The sequence below is a fragment of the Emydura macquarii genome, unplaced genomic scaffold, assembly GCF_026122565.2.
Source record: "Emydura macquarii macquarii isolate MOO-44397 ecotype Brisbane River unplaced genomic scaffold, CSIRO-AGI_Emac_v2 contig_1254, whole genome shotgun sequence".
Taxonomy (NCBI): Eukaryota; Metazoa; Chordata; order Testudines; family Chelidae; genus Emydura; species Emydura macquarii.
Genome location: NW_027131391.1, coordinates 7,335,622 through 7,354,090, shown reverse-complemented (window position 1 = coordinate 7,354,090; position 18,469 = coordinate 7,335,622). Strand labels below are relative to the sequence as shown.

At 58.6% G+C, this 18,469-nt stretch overlaps 1 protein-coding gene across 1 annotated transcript in view; it reads right to left on the bottom strand.

Moving 5' to 3' along the window:
- The window catches only part of RTN4R (reticulon 4 receptor), a 108,512-nt gene extending 90,833 nt beyond the window's left edge, over positions 1–17,679 (bottom strand). The window contains exon 1 of the mRNA XM_067550296.1: positions 17,318–17,679. Coding sequence (XP_067406397.1) covers positions 17,318–17,339 — 22 coding nt within the window. The 5' untranslated portion in view covers positions 17,340–17,679. The remainder of the gene's footprint in view (positions 1–17,317) is intronic.
- Between the last annotated feature and the right edge of the window lie 790 nt (positions 17,680–18,469).

Below are 18,469 nucleotides of genomic sequence, written 5' to 3'. Positions count from 1 at the left end.
CCATTGCCCGCTGGAAGTTCATATGTTCATCAATTTATCAAAGAAATTGATATGCACCAGCCTTGTGTCTCTTCAAATGGAGCCTCTAGCACACCTTAAACCACATGCACTGCTTTAGATAAAACAAACAAAACGTATTAAGTACAGAAAGATTTTAAGTGATTATAAGTCAGAGGAAAAAAGTCAGATTTGATCAAGATGAAACAAAAAGCAAATCGCATTCTAAACTAAGCTTAACACTTTCAGCAACCTTACAAACCCAAATGATCCTCATCACCAGATGGCTAGATGCCTTCAGCCAGGCCCTCCCCCGGTGATCAGCACTTCAGTTGCTTGATGGGGTATGCAGATGGAGGTGGAAGAGAGAGAGAGCAGCAAAACATCTCTCCTTTCAAAAATGTTCCTTTGCCCCGCCCCCACTTTCAGGGTCAAGTGACAAACAATGTCCTTGTATGGGTTCATCCATGCCTGAGTCACATGAGCATCCCTTTATCGATGCTTAGGCTAGTCCATTCCTCCTGGAAGAGCTGGTTTGTTTAATGCATGTCTTAGCGAGGTGTGAACTGCCCTTCAGCTCTGTAGAGTTTTGCCTAGATCTGTCTCAAGCCACGAGACACACATTTGGGAATATTACATAGTGAAGCCTCATAACCATACACATGACATTGCAACAAACATACTACCATAACAATAATTTTCAGTATGCCATGAGCATTCCAAAAAGTGCCTTACATGACATACTTTGCATTAAACAATACACAATTACACTGTAAGGGTGAACATGAAGGATACACAATCACACCATAAAGGTGTACCTGGGGTGCAGTGTGTCACAGCCCTTTAGCCTTCTGGTACAGCAGCTGATTTTAAGAAGAGATGGCATATTTTTTCTAGCAGCTCAGCCAGCTCATTCTGAAGGTCCTTCAGCGCTCTCAACTAGACCAGCCAGGCCTGGTGACGTATGGGGCTTTGATTGATCAGTTTGTCCCAGCTCCTGTTTTTGCGATGGTCAGTCTCTGGTAGGGTCTCATCTTTGCTACCTGAAGAGAGCACGTCCAGGGTTGCAGGCCTGGCTTTTCATGGGTGCTCAGCACCCATCACTCCAGCCGATGTCAGTGGCAGTTGTAGGCTCTCAGAACCTCTGCATATCAGATTCCAAATTACTTGCCTGACAGTGAGTCAACAGGCCACCCAGCCCCGGGTATCTACCCCCTAGGCAATGCCACCTGCTAGCATTGAGACAGCAGCATGTGCCTCAAAATTCCAGTTTCCACCCACAAGCATGGAGTGGAGGCCACTATGCATCCCCATGGCCCTTGGGGCTGCTTGCCGCAGGCTCAAAGCCTCCAACCCCCATTGGAGCCTAGGAACCATGGAGGTGACCATGCCCCACGTGCTCCCAGGTCTCTGCGGCTGAGAGGAAGAGGATCTGAATGCAGCAAGCAAGGGGGCTGTAACGACATATGGGTCTTGTGCCCCTCTGCTTAAATCAGCAGCAATAGGAAGATACTGCACCAGGAGGCTGTTTGGTAGCCTGTGCCACAAGCGGGTGGATCTTTCCCTGGATCCCAGAGGGCACACAGCACTCTGTCTGACAAGCACACAGATCCTTGCTGACAGTCACCATAGGGAAGCTGATGGAGCCCAAACTCCCCCTCGGCCCTAGACGTGCTCTGGCTTGAGGTGCATGGGGGATGCACGGCGGGGAGCCTGGCACAGCTCCATCCTGACTGTTCCCAGAGATTTCTGGACCCGTGGCCAGATGAATCCAGATGAATGCAGCACTTAGGACTGGCCCCGAGACCCAAATTCATCATGGTAATAGCATCTCTCATAGAGAAGCCCGGTGGTAGGCGCTGACACGAATGGTGAAAATGCAGCATGGGAGCTGCCCAGGGATCATCCCGGGGCATTTACATCTTAAATATAACACCTACCACGAACATGGCATTGTCCTAGGAGGAGAGACAGCCTCTGTTCCTGAGGCATTCCATGCCACATGCATCACACCCATACAATGGGCACTACGCCATCTGCACACCCACAGCACGACAACTTATCCCAGATATTTGCTCCTGCCCTCCTGGCCCTGTCTCCAAAGAGAGAACAAATCCCCTATCTTTATGGCATGTGCAGAGCAAAGAGGCTTCTCTTCCTCCTCCTAGCCAAGGAAACTCAGACTTCTCTTTCCACTAGCGGGGGCACCACCCCTCTCCAGGAACACATGAGTTCAACACACCCAGATGATTATGGCAAACAAATCCAAGATCATCTTGCAAATCTATGGGCCACGACCTAGCAAACACTCTGGGAGATGGCCGCCTCCCAGCAGCATGGCGGGAGCTCCCAGCTGACCAGTTAGAATCCCCGGATTAACTGTAAAACTAGCCAAGCACTAGGAAAGCCGAAAATAAATCCTAACAGAAGAAAAACATTTCACGCTAGAAGGACCTGTCCAAGCGAAACCAGTCGCTCTTGGGCGGCTGCCAAGGGGCAGGGTTGGATTCATTTATTCAGCAGCTGGTGCAAATGTCTCTCTCTGGCCAGGCTGGTCCCTGGGTGCTTCCTTCCAATCCAAAAGAGAGGCCGGTATTCAGAAACAACCCCACTCCCAAACAGGGACGCCAGAGCCCAGATAGGCACATCCCCCGCAGTCACAGGACGTGAGCTGTGACCCACAGAGAGCCCCTCTGGCCAGGCTTTGGGAAAGATCTCCTCTCCACACAAGACAGAAGCTGTCTTGGGAGCCAGCATGCCCTGGAGAATGGGGACCAAGGAGGTGCTGGGAACACTGTTCCGATAACTCCCACCCAGTTTCCAGGCATTGCATTTCAGGCAGTCAAGGACACAGCAGCATCACCAACCCCAAGCCACCAAAAATCACGGGTCAGATCCCCAAAAATCGTGAGATTTTAAAAACACCTTTACACAGACAATATAATATTGTTTATTTGCCTTCTGGGTTTTGAGCCCTCAGGGGCCAGGTTTTCCCACTCTTCTCCACAGCCATGAGGGCAGAAATGTGCTTTGCATTTTTAAATGCAAGCTGAGTGCCTCATATAACCCCAGGACTCCAGGAGCTGGGGCTTTAAGTACATCCCCACACGACGCCAGAAGCGGCACCAGGGCGTTGCTAGGAAGGGGCTCAGGTGGCAGGCTCCTCTGCCAGACCCGGCGGGAGCTCGCCAGCAGGCCCTAAAACTTTCGTTCTGTGGCTTGGGAGAGGGCCAGGCACAGCAGAGAAAACTCTAAGCAGGGAGCGGGAGGGAACGAAGAGCACCCTCTGGGAGCCTTTCTGCCCCGCCAGGCCCCAGCCCCAGGCGGAGGCAGCTGGCCGAAGGAAGCCCTTGGGGTCTGTACCGCGTCGTGCTCTTCCTTGCCTGCCATGGCGGCTGCGAGAAGCATTCCTCCGGACAGCTCAGCTGAGGATTTCCTTTCCTGGCCTTTGCAGGGCCTCGGCCACAGGGAAGGACACAAACAGGATGCACTTGAGTCATTAAAGGTGTGTGTGGGGGTGGGGGGCATAGAAAGGACAAGCTAGCCTCAGACACTGGCCTGGCCCTGTCATCACAGAGCACTGAGGGGAAGGGTCCAGATATCCGCAGCCAGGATGGCGAGGGAGGAGACCTCACTGCACTGACAGGGAGAGGAGTGCGAGCGAGTGGGCTGTGGCACTTGGTGCGAAAGCCCTTGTCCCTCTAGCTCCCCCCCGGCACAAGGGGCCGTCCCGAGTGAGAAGCCAGGCGAGGCAGCGCCCATGTGCTTCACCCCTCCGTGCAGTCACTGGTGGGGGAGGTCAGCGAGGCAGCTGGAAAGGGCAGGATTCACACGTGAGCACTGATGCCCTGTGGCGAGCGATGCACGAGACGGGCATTTAAAGCTGCCGACACAAGACTAAGCTCAGTGGAGGGTGCCCCATTGCCCTACCGTGCAGACGGCTCAACGGGTCTCTGAGTAGCCGCCAACAATACAAAACCCCTGGGGTTGTGCAGCCTGCCAGGGGCAATGGGCAGCAGCCAAGGGACAGGGAGCGGCTGGCAGGAGAGGCCAGAGCTGGTGGGGCCAACCCCCTCCCCACCCACTAGTGCCAGCGACAGAGCACACCCCGGACAGGCTGTTCCCGCAGACAGCAGGCAAGCCCCTGGCCAGGGCAGAGGGCGGCAGTGGGAGGAGAGGAGGATTTGCTGCCAGGGCTGCATGGGAGCCAGGGGCCCGGAAGAGATGTGGAGGCCGAGGGATAACGGGGGTGATACAGCGGTGAGTCCAGGATGGTGCCAGGATCATTACAGGGTTTAGTGTAGATTGCGTCGGAGATGTATTACCAGCCTGCAGCAAACTGCATCCTCCACAGAGCTTCCCACCATGGGGCGAGAGGCGGGGGGGGGACGGGGGGAGAGAGCCGGGACCCCACGTTGGGTGGAGCAGGGGGAAGGAAGCTGGGGCCATACTCTGAGCACCTGTAGGTGGGTTGATGAATGATCAAGGCAACGCCTGGGCAGCACCGTACTATGGCAGGGCCACCCACTCCCCACGTCCTAGAAGTGCCCCTACATGGCTCCAGCTTCACCCTAGTCTGGGGGCTCAAAGGGGAGCCTAACCCCTTCCCCTTCTCTTCGCAAACCTCCACCACTCCTGGGCTCTTTGGAGGCAGATCCTTGAGAGCCCTCCCCAGGAAGGGGACAGGGCAGCGTTCGTCACTGCCGGGAGACAGAACACACCGCCTGGTCATTCACAGCACGAACAGGGTCCCTCTCAGCTCCCCCTACACATCCCTTTCCCCACTGTGCCTTTCCCTGCCCCCTCTCCTTGCAGGCTATCGGGGATGCCTGCTGGCCAAAGCCGCTTTCAAAGGCTCCCCCTGGAGTAGGCGCCGTGTTCCCCAGAGTTCCCAGGCGCAGTGATGGATGGAGAGGCGCCGTTAATAGGCCATCTCCGCATTCAACTTCCTCATGCCAGAGCAGTTCCTGCGCGCGGTTTCCCACAATCCATCATTGTTCGTGTGGTTAGCACGAGCGCTCCGCACCGCGAGGTGCGGCAATTACTGTTATTAATTCCACCCTCCCACCAGGAGAGATGAGCTGCAAATTGAGAGGGGGGGAGGGGGAGACATCTGTACTCTTGATAAATCAGTCTCTAGCAAGGAACTGACGCACGGGCTTCAAGGTGCGCTGGAAGCCACCAGAGCCATGCGTTGCAGAGCTACATGACCCCAACGCCGAGCAGGGGTGAGGGTGCTAACTCCAAAGAGGTCCTGCACGAAGAGCAGAGTCATGCCCTTCTGTCCCACTTCACCCCTGCGCTTGAACCAGCCACGCACAGCGCATAGAACCATAGCAGATGAGGGTTGGACGGGACCTCAGGGGGTATCTGGTCTAACCCCCTGCTCAAAGCTGGGCCAACTCCAACTAAATCACCCCAGCCAGGGCTTTGTTAAGCCCCACCTTAAAAACTGCTAAGGATGGAGATTCCACCACCTCCCTAGGTAACCCATTCCAGTGCTTCACCACCCTCCTAGCGAAAAACTTTTTGCTGATATTCAACCTAGACCTCCTGCACTGCAACTTGAGACCATTGCTCCTAGTTCTGTCATCTGCCACCACTGAGAACAGCCTAGCTCCATCTCCCCTGGAATCTCCCTTCAGGTAGTTGAAGGCTGCTGTCAAAATCCCCCCTCACTCTTTTCTTCTGCAAACTAAACAAGCCCAGTTTCCTCAGCCTCTCCTCATAAGTCTTGTGCTCCAGCCCCCTCATCATTTTTGTTCCACTCCGCTGGACTCTCTCCAACTTGTCCACATCCTTTTTGTAGTGGGTGGCCAAAAACTGGACACCATTCTCCAAATGCAGCCTCACCAGTGGTGAATAGAGGGGAATAATCACTTCCCTTGATCTGCTGGCAATGCTCCTACTAATGCAGCCCAATATGCCGTTAGCCTTCTTGGCAACAAAGGCACACTGTGGTCTCATATCCAGCTTCTTATCCACTGTAACCCCCAGGTCCTTTTCTGCAGAACTGCTGCCTAGCCCGTCGGTTCCCAGTCTGTAGCTGTGCATGGGATTCTTTCATCCTAAGTGCAGGACTCTGCACTTGTCCTTGTTGAACCTCATCAGATTTTTTGTGGCCCAATCCTCCAATTTGTCTAGGTCACTTTGTATCCTATCCCTACCCTCCCTACTCCCCGCAGCTTAGTGTCTTCTGCAAACTTGCTGAGGGTGCAAGCCACCCCATCCTCCAGATCATGAATGAAGATGTTGAACAAAACCAGCCATAGTACCGACACCTGGGGCACTCCATGGGTGAATGCTTCTGCATTTCCTGGGCATCTCAAAGCTCTGGGTTTGGAGGGAACCTGCACTCTCCCAAACAGGCCTCTCCTCTCATGACAATCGGTTAACAGGAGGCAAAAGGTGTGGAAACTCCTCTGCAAAAGGCAGGGACTTCGGAAAGGCCACTGCCTCCAATGTCACCCTCCTCCTTCAGGTTTGTCTCCCACTGCTGCCTAGAGACTTCAAACCCGGCCTAGAGCCGAGGATAAATTCTTGGGGTTTTTATGGCAACACAAACCCTGGAAGGCCTGAGCCTGCAGGTCAGAGCAGGTTTGGGACATGTGCCCTAATGCCCTTGGTCCCAAGCATCCCAGTCAGAGGCGCCCTGAGCTGGCAGGACAATCTAAGCAACATGGCGCTGACCCTCAGGATCCCTGGAAAGGTGGCTCAGAGCTACCATGGCCTATTTCCCTGTGCACCCCTCCCTGCAGGGCAAGTAGTGAGGAAAGCAAGAATAGGCTGTGTGAGATGTGGCCACAGCTTTGTATTGGCTGTGCAGGTAATGGCCACTTCCTAATTTGTGCAGGTCCTGCATGTTGATTTCCGCCTCACCGAGCCTAGGGGATCCAATGACCTGCAATGCCCTGCAGAGGGTACAACCTTGATTGGACTCAGAAAGCGCTACCCAGACAGGTTTGCTGCTTTTCCCTCTGGTGACCTGGACACAGACTTCACCCCTGCAGCCTGGTTCAAGGTGCGTCTCCTTGCAGAGCTGGGCAAATGTGCCCCAATGGACAAGCCAGTCCCATGTTCACCATTTGGGATTTTTCAAATGTGTTTTTCAAGGGAATTCCAGCCTGGGTGTTCTGGTTTCAAAGCTCTCTCTGGCTGGGGCCCTGCGCCCACGTCTGAGCTGGGCGAGCCATCACCGAAGCCGCACGTTGGTGGCTGGGGCTGGGTGACCCAATGGCTGGAACCTAATGCCCACTTCTGTCCAAACCCAACCCATCGTCATCCTTGTTAATGTCCGGGGAATGTGGCTAAAAAGGGCCAACAACGTGGTCAGCACAGAATTCTACTGGGAAGCCACAGAACTGCTGGTGAATTGGGTGCTGTCTTCATGAGACAGCCACAGCAGTTTAACTAAGGCTCTGAACTCAAACTGAGTTTGTTCACACCTGTGGGGGATGCTCCACTTTAATTTTGAACCAGGCTTATTGCAGCTGAGCTTTTACTCCGACTGGGAGCAGGGTTAAACTAAACTGAAACAACCCCTGTGGATGCCCGATTTCAGTGGAACTGATGCAGCTTTCACTGCTGACAAGGCCCAGCTATCCTCACACTTCCCCCAGCTCTGCTCTGTAACAAGAGGCTAAGACAGGCTCAGCAGCTCACCCCACACAGCTGAGGCTGTGGGAGGAATGGGGGCAAGCTCCCCACTCAGCTACACAGGGCAGATCTGGAGAATCTTCTCTGACCCCAGCAGCAACTCTGGGCTGGTGCTGATGTCCCCAAGAGAAGATGCACATCTTGGTTCGGCCTGGGGGGCTCAGCTGGAGAAGGCAGAACCAAGAGGCAAACCAAAGTAGAGAACACCATGGCTCCCGGTGAGCTTCCACCACCCCAGAGGCCACCCCATATGGGCAGAGAACAGGGGGGGGGGAGGCTAGGGATTGTCTGCTGACTGCAACCCAGTCTGAAGAGCAGCAGGTGCTGGCATAGCCTGTCTGGGACTCTGACCCCTGCATCACACACCCTCTGCCCGACAATGAAGTCATTTCCACAGCATGGCTCCCCAGGAAGGATCCCAGAGCACTCTGCAGATTGTACATCCAGCATCACACCCCTTCCTGTCCACCAGTCGGTCCACCACTGCTCCCAGCCAGCCCCAGCCCTGACTGGCTCCAGGGGGATGTGCAGAGCTGGAGTTTCCTGGCAGCAATTCACCCACTCCCTGGGCTGCTCAGCAAGCTGCCCTGGACTGGGAGTCCAGGGAGGGGATGATCAGAAGCCATAGGTGTGCCCGAAGGGGGCGCTCACTGGGAAGTGCTGAGTGCATGGAGAAGTGGGGGTGACCCAGTTGTGGGCGGGATGAGGCCCTGTCTGTTTCTACGTTGCATAGGAGCCTGCAGGAGGATCCTGGGCAGCAGCAGATGAGGCCTGAGCTTCTGTGACTCTTCCAGCTTTGATGCACCCAAATGCCAAGAGCCATTAACATGCACAGAAGTCACTTGGACAAGACGCGTCCACATGGGGCAGCTCGATTTTGAATCAGCATCAATTCCATTGTGGGCAATGATGGGGCTGGGGCTGATTGCTGCTTCCCCAGGGGGAAGCTCACCACTGCCATTCTCTAAGGAGAAATTATTACTATTTCCCCCTGCTGCCATGCCCTGGTCCCAGCCCTAGGCCCCGTTCCTGGGAGCTGCTCCATGCCCTGTCTGAACAACCGCAGCCCTTAGGGTTGAACTGCCACACAGTGAAAGCCACATGGGAGTGAATCCTCTGTCCCCTGGCCCTAGCCCACCTTATTCCCAGCTGCTTCTTGGAGCTATAAACCCAGCTCATTCACTGCAACTGCATCACAGCAAGGAGCTCGAATGGCCCATCTCCTCCGGGAGCCATAACGCTGGGCATGTCCTAGCCTGGAAGAGGGGGAATCACACACCAGGGGATGGAGGAGAAGCTTCCCCACCTCTTAAGAACTCTGACCTCAGCCACCCTGGCCAGCAGCCCCTGAGACTTGGGGGGGGGGGGGAAGGACACATTTGGGGAAAGGCGGGCAAAGCTGATCTGCCATCTGTAGGGGGGTGGGGAGGGGCACTGTCCCTGGGAATGATCCTTCTGTAGTAGGTCTATGTGTGACTGACAAGAGACACCAGCAGTAGAAATCACACACACACACACACACACACTCCAGTGTGCGTCCTCCTGCTCCCAAAACACCAGCCTCTGCCACGCAGGCTGTGGGAGAACTCCCTCAGTGAGCAGCAATAGTAGGCTGTGGCTCCATCACTCTCACATTCAAGCAAAGGCCCCCATCCCAAGCAAGGGCTGTCCTCCTGCACTAGTGCCCACTGGAGTTCACCGTATCAGGAGTAAGGCCCTGAGCTTCCTGATAAGGACCCTACCCCTCACCTTACACCGCCACCCACCCTGACTTTTGATAGGCCTATTCTGCCTGCAGAGAGGCTTTCCTCTCCATCACACCCACAGCTTTCTTCTCGCCCTGTTCTCAATCTGTGGGTGCCACAGGGTGCTGGAATGCTCTGCCCTGCAGTGGAACCCAGGCCCCTCCACCTCCTGGTCCTCTGATCCCCACCCCGCAGCAGGGTCAGCGGCGTGTGTAGTGACAGGCAAGCAGCAGCTTCCTTCAGCATGCTTGGTAGAGGGCCCTGCAGCTCCCCAGTTTCCAGAATCGGCACAAAGCCACCACGCCAAGGAACATGCAAGAGAAGGAGGCTAAACTGACCCAGCAGAGCAGAATGTGCGGGTTACACCCAGTTCGAAACACCGCTGGCTCTTCTGATATGGCTCGCAGGCTGCGGCTGCTTCTGCCCAGTGGGTCAGGAGAGAATGGGATGCAATGGACAGAAATGAAGGTCTCCCGGCATTGAATGCAAAGAGTTGCAACGTGGCGAGCAGCCCCAGAGCACAGCTCTTTGCATGCAGCGCAAATAGACTCGGCGAGCAGTAAATAAAAGCTTTCAAAGCGTTTCCCACCTGACAAAACGGGCGGCCATTGAATTGTTTGGATGCTGCGGACATGCACATCCAGAGCGTACAGACTAATGCGTTCCCTCTGAAGGGAAAGGGACAGACAGCCCTCTAGTGTAAAGCCAACGCTAACAGTGTGTGAATTGGCATGGAAAACACTAGTCACTGAACACGGAGAGACACGACTTGTGCTCCATAGCTAAACTACAACTTCCTAGACCCCTAAGCACCTCTTAGCTGATGGGTGCCCATGGAAACATCCCAGACATAAAGTTCCCCACAGCTGTTGGATGCTCACTTATGGCTCCAGAGAGAACATTAGCAATCCACTTATTCCCTATTACAGTCCCAAATGCTGCCTTTTGTCTGCAGAGGTTTGTAACCTTTATAGCCAGAAATGCAGACACACCAACTGGGCTGCTGAATTCACTCTGCAGCCCGTCAGCGGCCCCCTAATGGAAAGGGGGGGGGGGGGGTGAGAGCTGAATTTAGCATCTCCAGAGATTCCTCCCTCCCGGCCCCATTGAAATAAGGCTGAGCTCACACCTGAGCCACACACACATTGCTGAATTATGCACGGGGTGCATAATCGCCTCTCACAGGCCCGAGAAAGACACACCATTCAAATCAATATTTAAAATGAGCGCACACCAATGTGGACAGTCACACAATTCACTCTGACACAAACACGCCGGGGGCAGAGACGAGGGCTGGGCGGCGGTGCCGAGGGCCCAAACCTGCCCCCAGCCTTGCAAATGTGATGAAGACACGCCGGTTTTAAACACTTCCCCAAACCCAGCTTGCAAAAGCTGTCACTTTGATGCGAACACGCCCCGTCTTCGGCTAATCAGTCACTTTTACTTCCTCTTTAGTAGCTAAAGACGTAAATGAACTCCCAGCAAACTGCACAGCTTCGGGAGAAGAATTCAGCCTCCAGATGGTTCTCAAAAAAAACACCCAACTCTTTGTTCTTACCAAAAAAGGAGTTAACCAATTTCCCCCACAGAGCAGAATGCAGGAGACAATCCGGCAAGCCAGGAAAGTGATTGTCAAGTGCAAATGGACAGGGCTGATTTCTTTCTGTCGGAGCACTGCGCACACCTGGGGCACTCGAGCAGTAATAAATAGCCATAATAACTGATCAGTTCCTGCACGGACACGTTCTTGCTGAGTTCTCAATGCAATTTCCCTGCACACGCAGCGAAGCAAGGGAGACACGAAGTTTATTAAGCAGAAACATTAATTTGCTTCCAGCGTGAGGAGCAACACGTGAGTACAAGGGGAGGTGCGATTCTTAAGAAGAAATTAGGTTAAAAAAGTCCATCTAGGCTGGTCCCAGGAAAGGCAGCGCTATGGAGCTTTCATCTAGCTGGGGGGGGGCAGATGGAGGAGAGGCAGGGAGATGGAAATTCCAGGGGCGTGGTGAAGTTGCACTAAAATACCTGAAATAAAAACCAGAGCAGACTTTTGCAAATGTGTACGACCAGCTGGAACGGCAGCAAGATGTAGCCACCTCCCCCCAGAGTGGTGAGACCCTCCCCCCCCAGCACATAGACCCCAGACCCCTCTCCCCAGAGTGGTGAGACACCCCTCCCCCCCAGCACACATATCACTGGACACTGCTGTTTAGCCCAAGAACTGCAACATGGGGCTCTGAGGACAGACCGTAGGACGCCGTTATTCTTGGGCACTGAAACGTCCCTGCCAAAGACGGGACCCGCCTAGCCCCAGGCAGGTCCCTGCCCCCCCCACACACACACACACACACGCCCACCCCTCCTTCTCCTTTGGAATCCCCAATATCAATGCACGAATGAAGAGCAGAGACCACTTTGCATCTCCGCCCCCTTCATCCAGGGACCTCTAAGCACAGAGCCTTGGGGGAGACAGATCAGCACCCCCCCCCCCCCCCCCAGCCGAGGCACAGATGTATGGAGTGACTTGGCCAAGGTCACGACGAGTCCCTGGCAGAGCTGGGACCAGGATTGGGGTGTCCCGGCTCTCCGTGCCCTTCTCACCGTGGAGCAGAGAGGAACACACTCGCAGCGCGGGCAGCCTGCAGCTGGGTCTGTCTACGGTGCATGCCCGTCCGCATGGCCGCTGGACTCACTGGCCTCCATTGACCGCTGGGTCCCGCCAGCTGTAGGCCCGAGGAAATGCACAGACCTGACGGAGCGCGGCAGGCAGCCAAGGGCTCGGGGGATAAACCCGGGGCAGAGGACACAAGCAAACCCAGGAAGGCCCCAGTGCAGACACAGCCGGGGGGAGAGGGAGTCTGTGTGAAGTCTCGTGGAGACTCGCCATTTCCTGCTTCAGTTTCCCAGACCCCTGTTGCCCGGCTCTCCTTGGCCCCTGTTGCCTCCCGAAGCTGGACCAGTAACTACTGGAGGGGCGAGGCTGGGCTGGGCAGAGAGCAGAACCCGGGGCTCGTCTCTTCTGGAGACCCCAACAGCCAGCGGCGGCCCCAGAATACCGCTCACAGCCGCCCCTCGGGCCTGGTCTACACTGAAAAGTGAGGTCGATCAGGGGTGTGAACCCCCTCCCCTCTCCCAAGACGAATGGAAACCGAGGCAGCGCCAGTTGGAGGGAAGAATTCTTCTGCCCCATAACCCGCGCCGACGGGGGATCCCCCCTGGCATCGTGGGGGCTGCCTGCATGGAAGAGCTACAGCACAGCCGCATGTCACGTGCATTCAACCCTGGGTGCAATTCCCAGGGCTCACAGGCCCCTTGCACGGTCGTGCTCGGCGAGGCACGTGCCTCCTGGGTAAACCGCCGCCTTTGGAGCACGAAAGGAGGAGCTGGGCTCTCCGAGATGTGTCTTCATGACGGCGACAGCCGCAGAAAGCATTTCAAATGGGGGGGGGGGGGGGGATGCACGCCTAATTAAGCCAACTCCTTTCTTTGCCTTTGGTCCCCCGTGCGGGGGACGAGCCACTTGCGCTGCGTTTGCAACCTCTTGGAAAGGAAACGCTGCGCGTTACTGGGGGGGGGCGAGGAACTGGCACGGGAGCCCGGCACCTGGGGTTCGCGCTGGCCCAGAGCGGGGCTCGCCGCGCAACGTCACCAGCTCTGGTCGCTGCAATTAGGGATCCTGGCTCAATCCACCCTCCCAGCGGCCCAGCGGGAGCAACAGTCCCCATCTCCCCCCCTCGCCCCCCGGTGCGCCCGGCTCGGCGCCTTTCTGCAAGCGAGGAGCGGCGGCGAACCTCCAGCGCCGGTGCCGATGGCGTGAGGGGGCCCCGGCGACACGCCGCAAGGGAAGGGTTGCGGGGGGCGCTGCCTGGCCTGTGTAGAGAGCGGGCGAATGGCCGCACACACACACACACACACACAAGGGCAGCACACAGCAGCAACCCGCCGCGGGAGGCACCCCTTGGGCCCACGCTCCCGGGAGCCCCAACTCAACACGCGCCCCTCTGCAGGCCGAAGTCATCCCTGGTGTCAAGCCCGGGAGTCAGTGCAGTTACACCAGGACTCCGCAGGCATCGGGTCCGCGTGTCTAGTGGGGCGCAGAGAACAGATCCGAGCGCGCTCTGGAGACCGGCTGGACGGTCCGAACCGTTGCTCTGCAGAGCCCGGCTCGGCCCGCCGGGCTGGGCGGGCGTCACGTCCTCAGAGGGCAGAGGACCTCGCTTTGCCTGGAGAGGATCTCGCTTTGCCTGCGGACTGCACCGGCCCTGCCTCCCTCCCACTCGTGCGCCGACAAACCCTCCCCTGCGCCGGCTCCCGGGGGGCGCCGAGCCAAGGCTAGCGGCGGAGAGCTGCGCGCAGGTCATTAACGCAGGACGTGGCGGCGCTGGAGGCCGCGAACACGCTGCTCGGGAGCGGCTGGGCTCCAGGGGGTCGCGGTGCCTCCGCCTCTCCCCGCTTCTAATTCAATCGTTTTTTTCTAGAACAGCCTTTTTCCAGCCGGGAAGCATCCCCGGATCAAGCAGGGGCACCCCGCCATCTGCGCTGACCCCCTCCAGCGTGGCAGAGAGCGACGCCAAAGCACCGGGGGGGCTGACACAACCCTACGCTCAAACAACCCCTGTGCGGCCAGGTACCCCAGCCCTGCGTGGGCACGACGGATCTAGGCTCCAGGAGCATGTGCTGCATCGCGGGGAGAAGAGGGGCTTGGGAAAGGCCAACCCCCCCTCCCCCCCGATAAATGATGTAATCAAATCTGTCCTGAAAGAATTGAAATGTAAACTAAAGAGCCGATGGATCCTACCGCCTGTGCGGAGAAATAAAACGCAGGTCACCGCCTCCATCCACGCATACTTATCCGCGGGGCTTAGCGTCTTGGTGGAATGAGAGGTTTTCAAACAGAGGGTTTCCCCTCGGGGGAAGCTGGTGCAATAAAGGGTGTTTCGTAGGCAGACTGCCCCGCGGAGCTGCGAACGGAACGGAAAGGCTCGGCGAGAGCTCGGGATGCAGAGTCACCCAACGGCCCCTGCCGGGTGTTTCCAGCTAAAAAGACACCTCAGCAAACTCTGGGAAAGGCAGCAGCGGCTCAGCGGGGGCTGGCAGGAACCGAGAGGCAGCCGGAGCCCGGCTGTTCACTCACTCAGGGCCTGATCCTGTGGATCACGTCCTCCGAGGTCCACGGGGCACTTGACAGTCATCTAGGACCAGCAGCGGAGGGCATTCTCCCCCCCCCCCCCCGGGAGCAGGCCAGAGCGCCCTGTGCACCTGCCACGCTCATCACACAGAGCTCTCGGAGCAGCTTTCCTGCCTTTACTTTCCCGCCTGTCTTTTCACACGCGGCTGGTGACCGTGTGGGGAGCTGGTGGGAAGTCACTGTGCAAAAAGCAGCCCTGCGCCGGTTCTTCTGCTGCACCCAGCTCCGTTCAGCGCTCTCTGGGTCCGGGGCACAGTGCACCCAGTGTACTTACAGTATAACGGCAGGCAGGAAACCCACCCGGCACCCCCAGACTGGGGCCGGGAGTCTGCGCAGGAAAACACAGCCCCAGCCAAATCCAGGGGGTGCTCGGGACGCAGCCCCCTTCAAGTCTAAGGTCGTTTGCGCACAGGACCAGAACACATGGCGGGATAGGTGACTCCTGAAACACCAATGCCCCCTGAGGGCCCTGAGCAAAAGCCATGATAGCAATCTGCTCCCTGAATAAACCCTGAATACACTGGCTGTTTCGAAACTCAATTCAGTCCAAACTCTCTGAAGAAGCTGACTGGCGTTTGGTTTGGAGCTGGGATATCTCCCGCAGGCATTGCAAATAAACCAGCCGCCGTGGCCCCCGAAAAACACCACCAGGTGATACTGGGGTGCGCGGAGAAGAGGCAACAACGTAGCACTCTGGAGCCGGCTCCCACACAGCCAGGTTACGCAGAGAGAGCTGGGTCATTCCTCTGCCCGGTACCCTGGCCAGCACTAGCTTTCCAACCCGGGTTGAGGTCTTTTGATGTTAAAACTGCACCCCGCGGGCTGTGTTCAGCAACGCACCCGGGTCTCTGTGCGGGACGCTGCAGGAGGGGCGCAGGCTTCTCAAAACGCAGGGCTTTGGTTCGCGTTTTACCCCAAGGTGACTGGAGATGAAGAAGCCCGGCTTGCCCCGCTGGCTACCCCCCTCCCCCGGCCCGAGCCAGCACCCCAAGCTCTGCTTCCTAGCCGACAGCTCCCCGTTGTGCCACACCAGGGGCCAGATAGCCCCCGCTGCTGCTGGGACTGGCTGAGCAAATGAAAGGGAGCTCTTCGCAGTGCCAGGGGAAGCTTTTCTTCCCTTCGATGGCAACAGCCCACGGGGTTCTCCTGAAAGGCCAGCGGCGCTGAATGCTTATTACACACAGAGATCTTTCACACGGTGGAACCAATTCAATTCCTAACCTACACACCACGGCTTGTTCTCAGACATTCCCCCCTTAATCTAGTTTGCTGCCTTTGACTAATGGGCATTTAAATGAGACGAAGTGGGCTCGAAGCACAATTAGGTAATGATGCATTTGTCTGGCGCGCACCCTAACCCCCAGTAATCCCGGTCTTTCTCCCAGGCCGCACGTTCAATGCAGGCGCCGCGTCCTTTCCTTCTGCCCCCTCTGCCCCAGCCGTGCTCCGGCTCTTCGGTGTGGCTCTCAGGGGGCTGCCACTCCGCCACGCCACTTCAGGGAGCGTTTGCAAACTTTGCCAAGTCAAGAGAACTTGCCTTGGAGATTTCCCTTTGCCCCACTCCGCATGCCGCACCCCCGGGAGGAGGCAGAGGGGATGCTGCGTGTCTCGGGTCGCGGGTTCACGAGGGGACCGACCCTTCCGTCCCTCCCTCGCCCACTGCTCCTCTGCTGCGCACCTAAAGCCCCCGGTGCCTACTCCGAGCCCGAGCCCTTCCTTCCTTCCCCCCTGGCGCAGCAGCTTGAGTGTAACCCTCCTTTCTGGAGCTCTCCTTCCCTGCGCCCAGCCCACGGCTCCAGGTTTCGGAGCAAGGCTGGGGGCAGTCAGGGAACGTCTTGCCGCTCTCTCCGCCCCAGCACCGGCGAGAGGGCCGGGCTGGCACCGGCGGGTCTTGGGGCGCTCGCTCCCCTGTTTTCCTACCCTCCCGCCGCGGCTCCTCGTCCAACCTGACGCCTCATCTCAACCGCCTCCCTAGGCGAGAGCTCAGAGCAGATGTCAGGCAGTTATCAGCCAGCCTGGATCGGCGCCCCGGGCGCCACGGGATGCCGAGTCCCCCACAAACCTCCTCCGCACCCCCCCCCCTCCGCCCAAGTTTGGGGCTGGCAGCCCCGCAGAGACGGCGGGAGGGAAGCGGGGGCGTGTGAGGAGGGCCCAGATGGGGAGATCCCCGGTGGGGCTGGGGACCACAGCCCGCCCGATGCCCTCCTGGGCCCTGACCTAGCGAAGGGGGAGCGGTTGATTCCGGATCCCGGCTGTTCACACCAGCGGTCGGACTCTGCAACGGCACAAAAGCGCAGATCCAGGTGCCGGGGCTGGGGGGGGGGGGGCAGAGCCGGGAGCCCCCCCCCCCCCACTCCCCATTTCTTCTTCCTTTGGGAATGCGGGGTTCCCTCCTCAACTCCAGCCTGCCCCCTAAGTCGACGGCGCCCGGAGCCTCGCGCCAGCCCCTCTCCCGACCCACCCCCCAGGAACTGGGGGCCGCAAGGCCAGCTGACAGGGCCGGGACTGGGAGCCCGGACCGCGCTGCCAGGTTCGCGTCTCCACCAGCTATCCGGCTCGGCCCCCGGTCCCGGCAGCCGAGGCAGGCGCTCTCCAAGGTTGCCGGCTGGGAAGTTATCCGAGCCATGCGAAGTTGGGGTCCCTGCCTCGGCCCCCCCCCTTTCCCCCCGCCCCGCCTTGGCGCGGGGGCCGGGGGTCCCCCCCCCCCCCCCGGCGGAGGGGACGCACCTACCTTCAGCGGTCGCCCTCTTCATCTTAGGGGTCGGGGCAGGCACGGCTCGGCAGGCAAACAGGCGCCGGGCTACAGTCCTCGCCAGCGCGGGCGGCTCCGCGGGCGAACTTCAGCCCGAGCGCAGGGCGGGGGCTCTCCGGCTGCCGGAGCCCGGGCGCATCGGGAGAACCAGCCGCCCCGAGGCCGGAGTCAGCATCCAGGCGCCGGCTCCCCGCCCCAAGGCGCAGGGGGGGGGGGCTCGGGCGCGCGGGTCCCGGCGGCGGCGAGAGGCGGCTGCGGCGCGGGGTCCCTGGAAGCCGCCGAGCGGGGCGCGGGAGGGGAAGGCGGGCAGCTGCTGGCGGGCTGCACGGTGCGCGCTGAATGTTGGCTGGGATCATGTGGTTTGACGCGGAGGAGTCAGCCGAGCTGGAGAAGGAGCTGGGGGGACAGGGCGGGGCGGCTCCGGCAGCGGGGCGCAGCGGAGAGGGCGGCTGGCTGCGGGGGGCGCACGGGGCCGGCGAGGGGGAGGCGCCGCTGGCCGGGCGGGGCGCAGGGGCCGGGATCCCGGGCCGGGGGCAGAGATTGAGAGGGGAGAAGGGGAGCAAAGCGGGGACGGGCGCGGGGACCCGGCCCCTCCCCAGGGCGGCTTCATAACGGGACCAGCGGCCACCCCGGCCGGCGTGGAGAGCGGCTTTGCTGGGCAGGTGCCTGGCGATCCAGCGGTGCCGTGGCAGGGCCGCCGCGCTCATTGCCCCGCCGGTAGGGGGCTGCCTGGACCCCAGAGCCCGCGATCGCCCGCCTCGCCGTGCGGGGTGGTGTCCTGGGAACACCGCCAGGCAGTGCAGAGGCAGGTGGGTCCGTTCATCGGGCCTGGATCCCGCTGCTGACACAGGGCCTGCCATTCTGAATCGGACCCGGAGTCCATCTAGCCCAGTCTGCTGTCCGCCAGAGTCCAGCCTGGCAGGCAGTGGCAGCCATCCTGAGACACCTGGGTCCAGAGAAAGTTCCTTCCTAGCCCCTTAGTGAGAGGTCCTGCAGGATAAATATTCCCTCCCAAGCCTTTGGCTGTGTACCCCTTCTGCCAGCCGCCAAAGGCAGCCACCAGGGAGAGCTGGTTTTCTAGGGGGCCTTTTCTGCAATAAAAGAATTGCTGGCTCCAGTCTCCACCCAGGG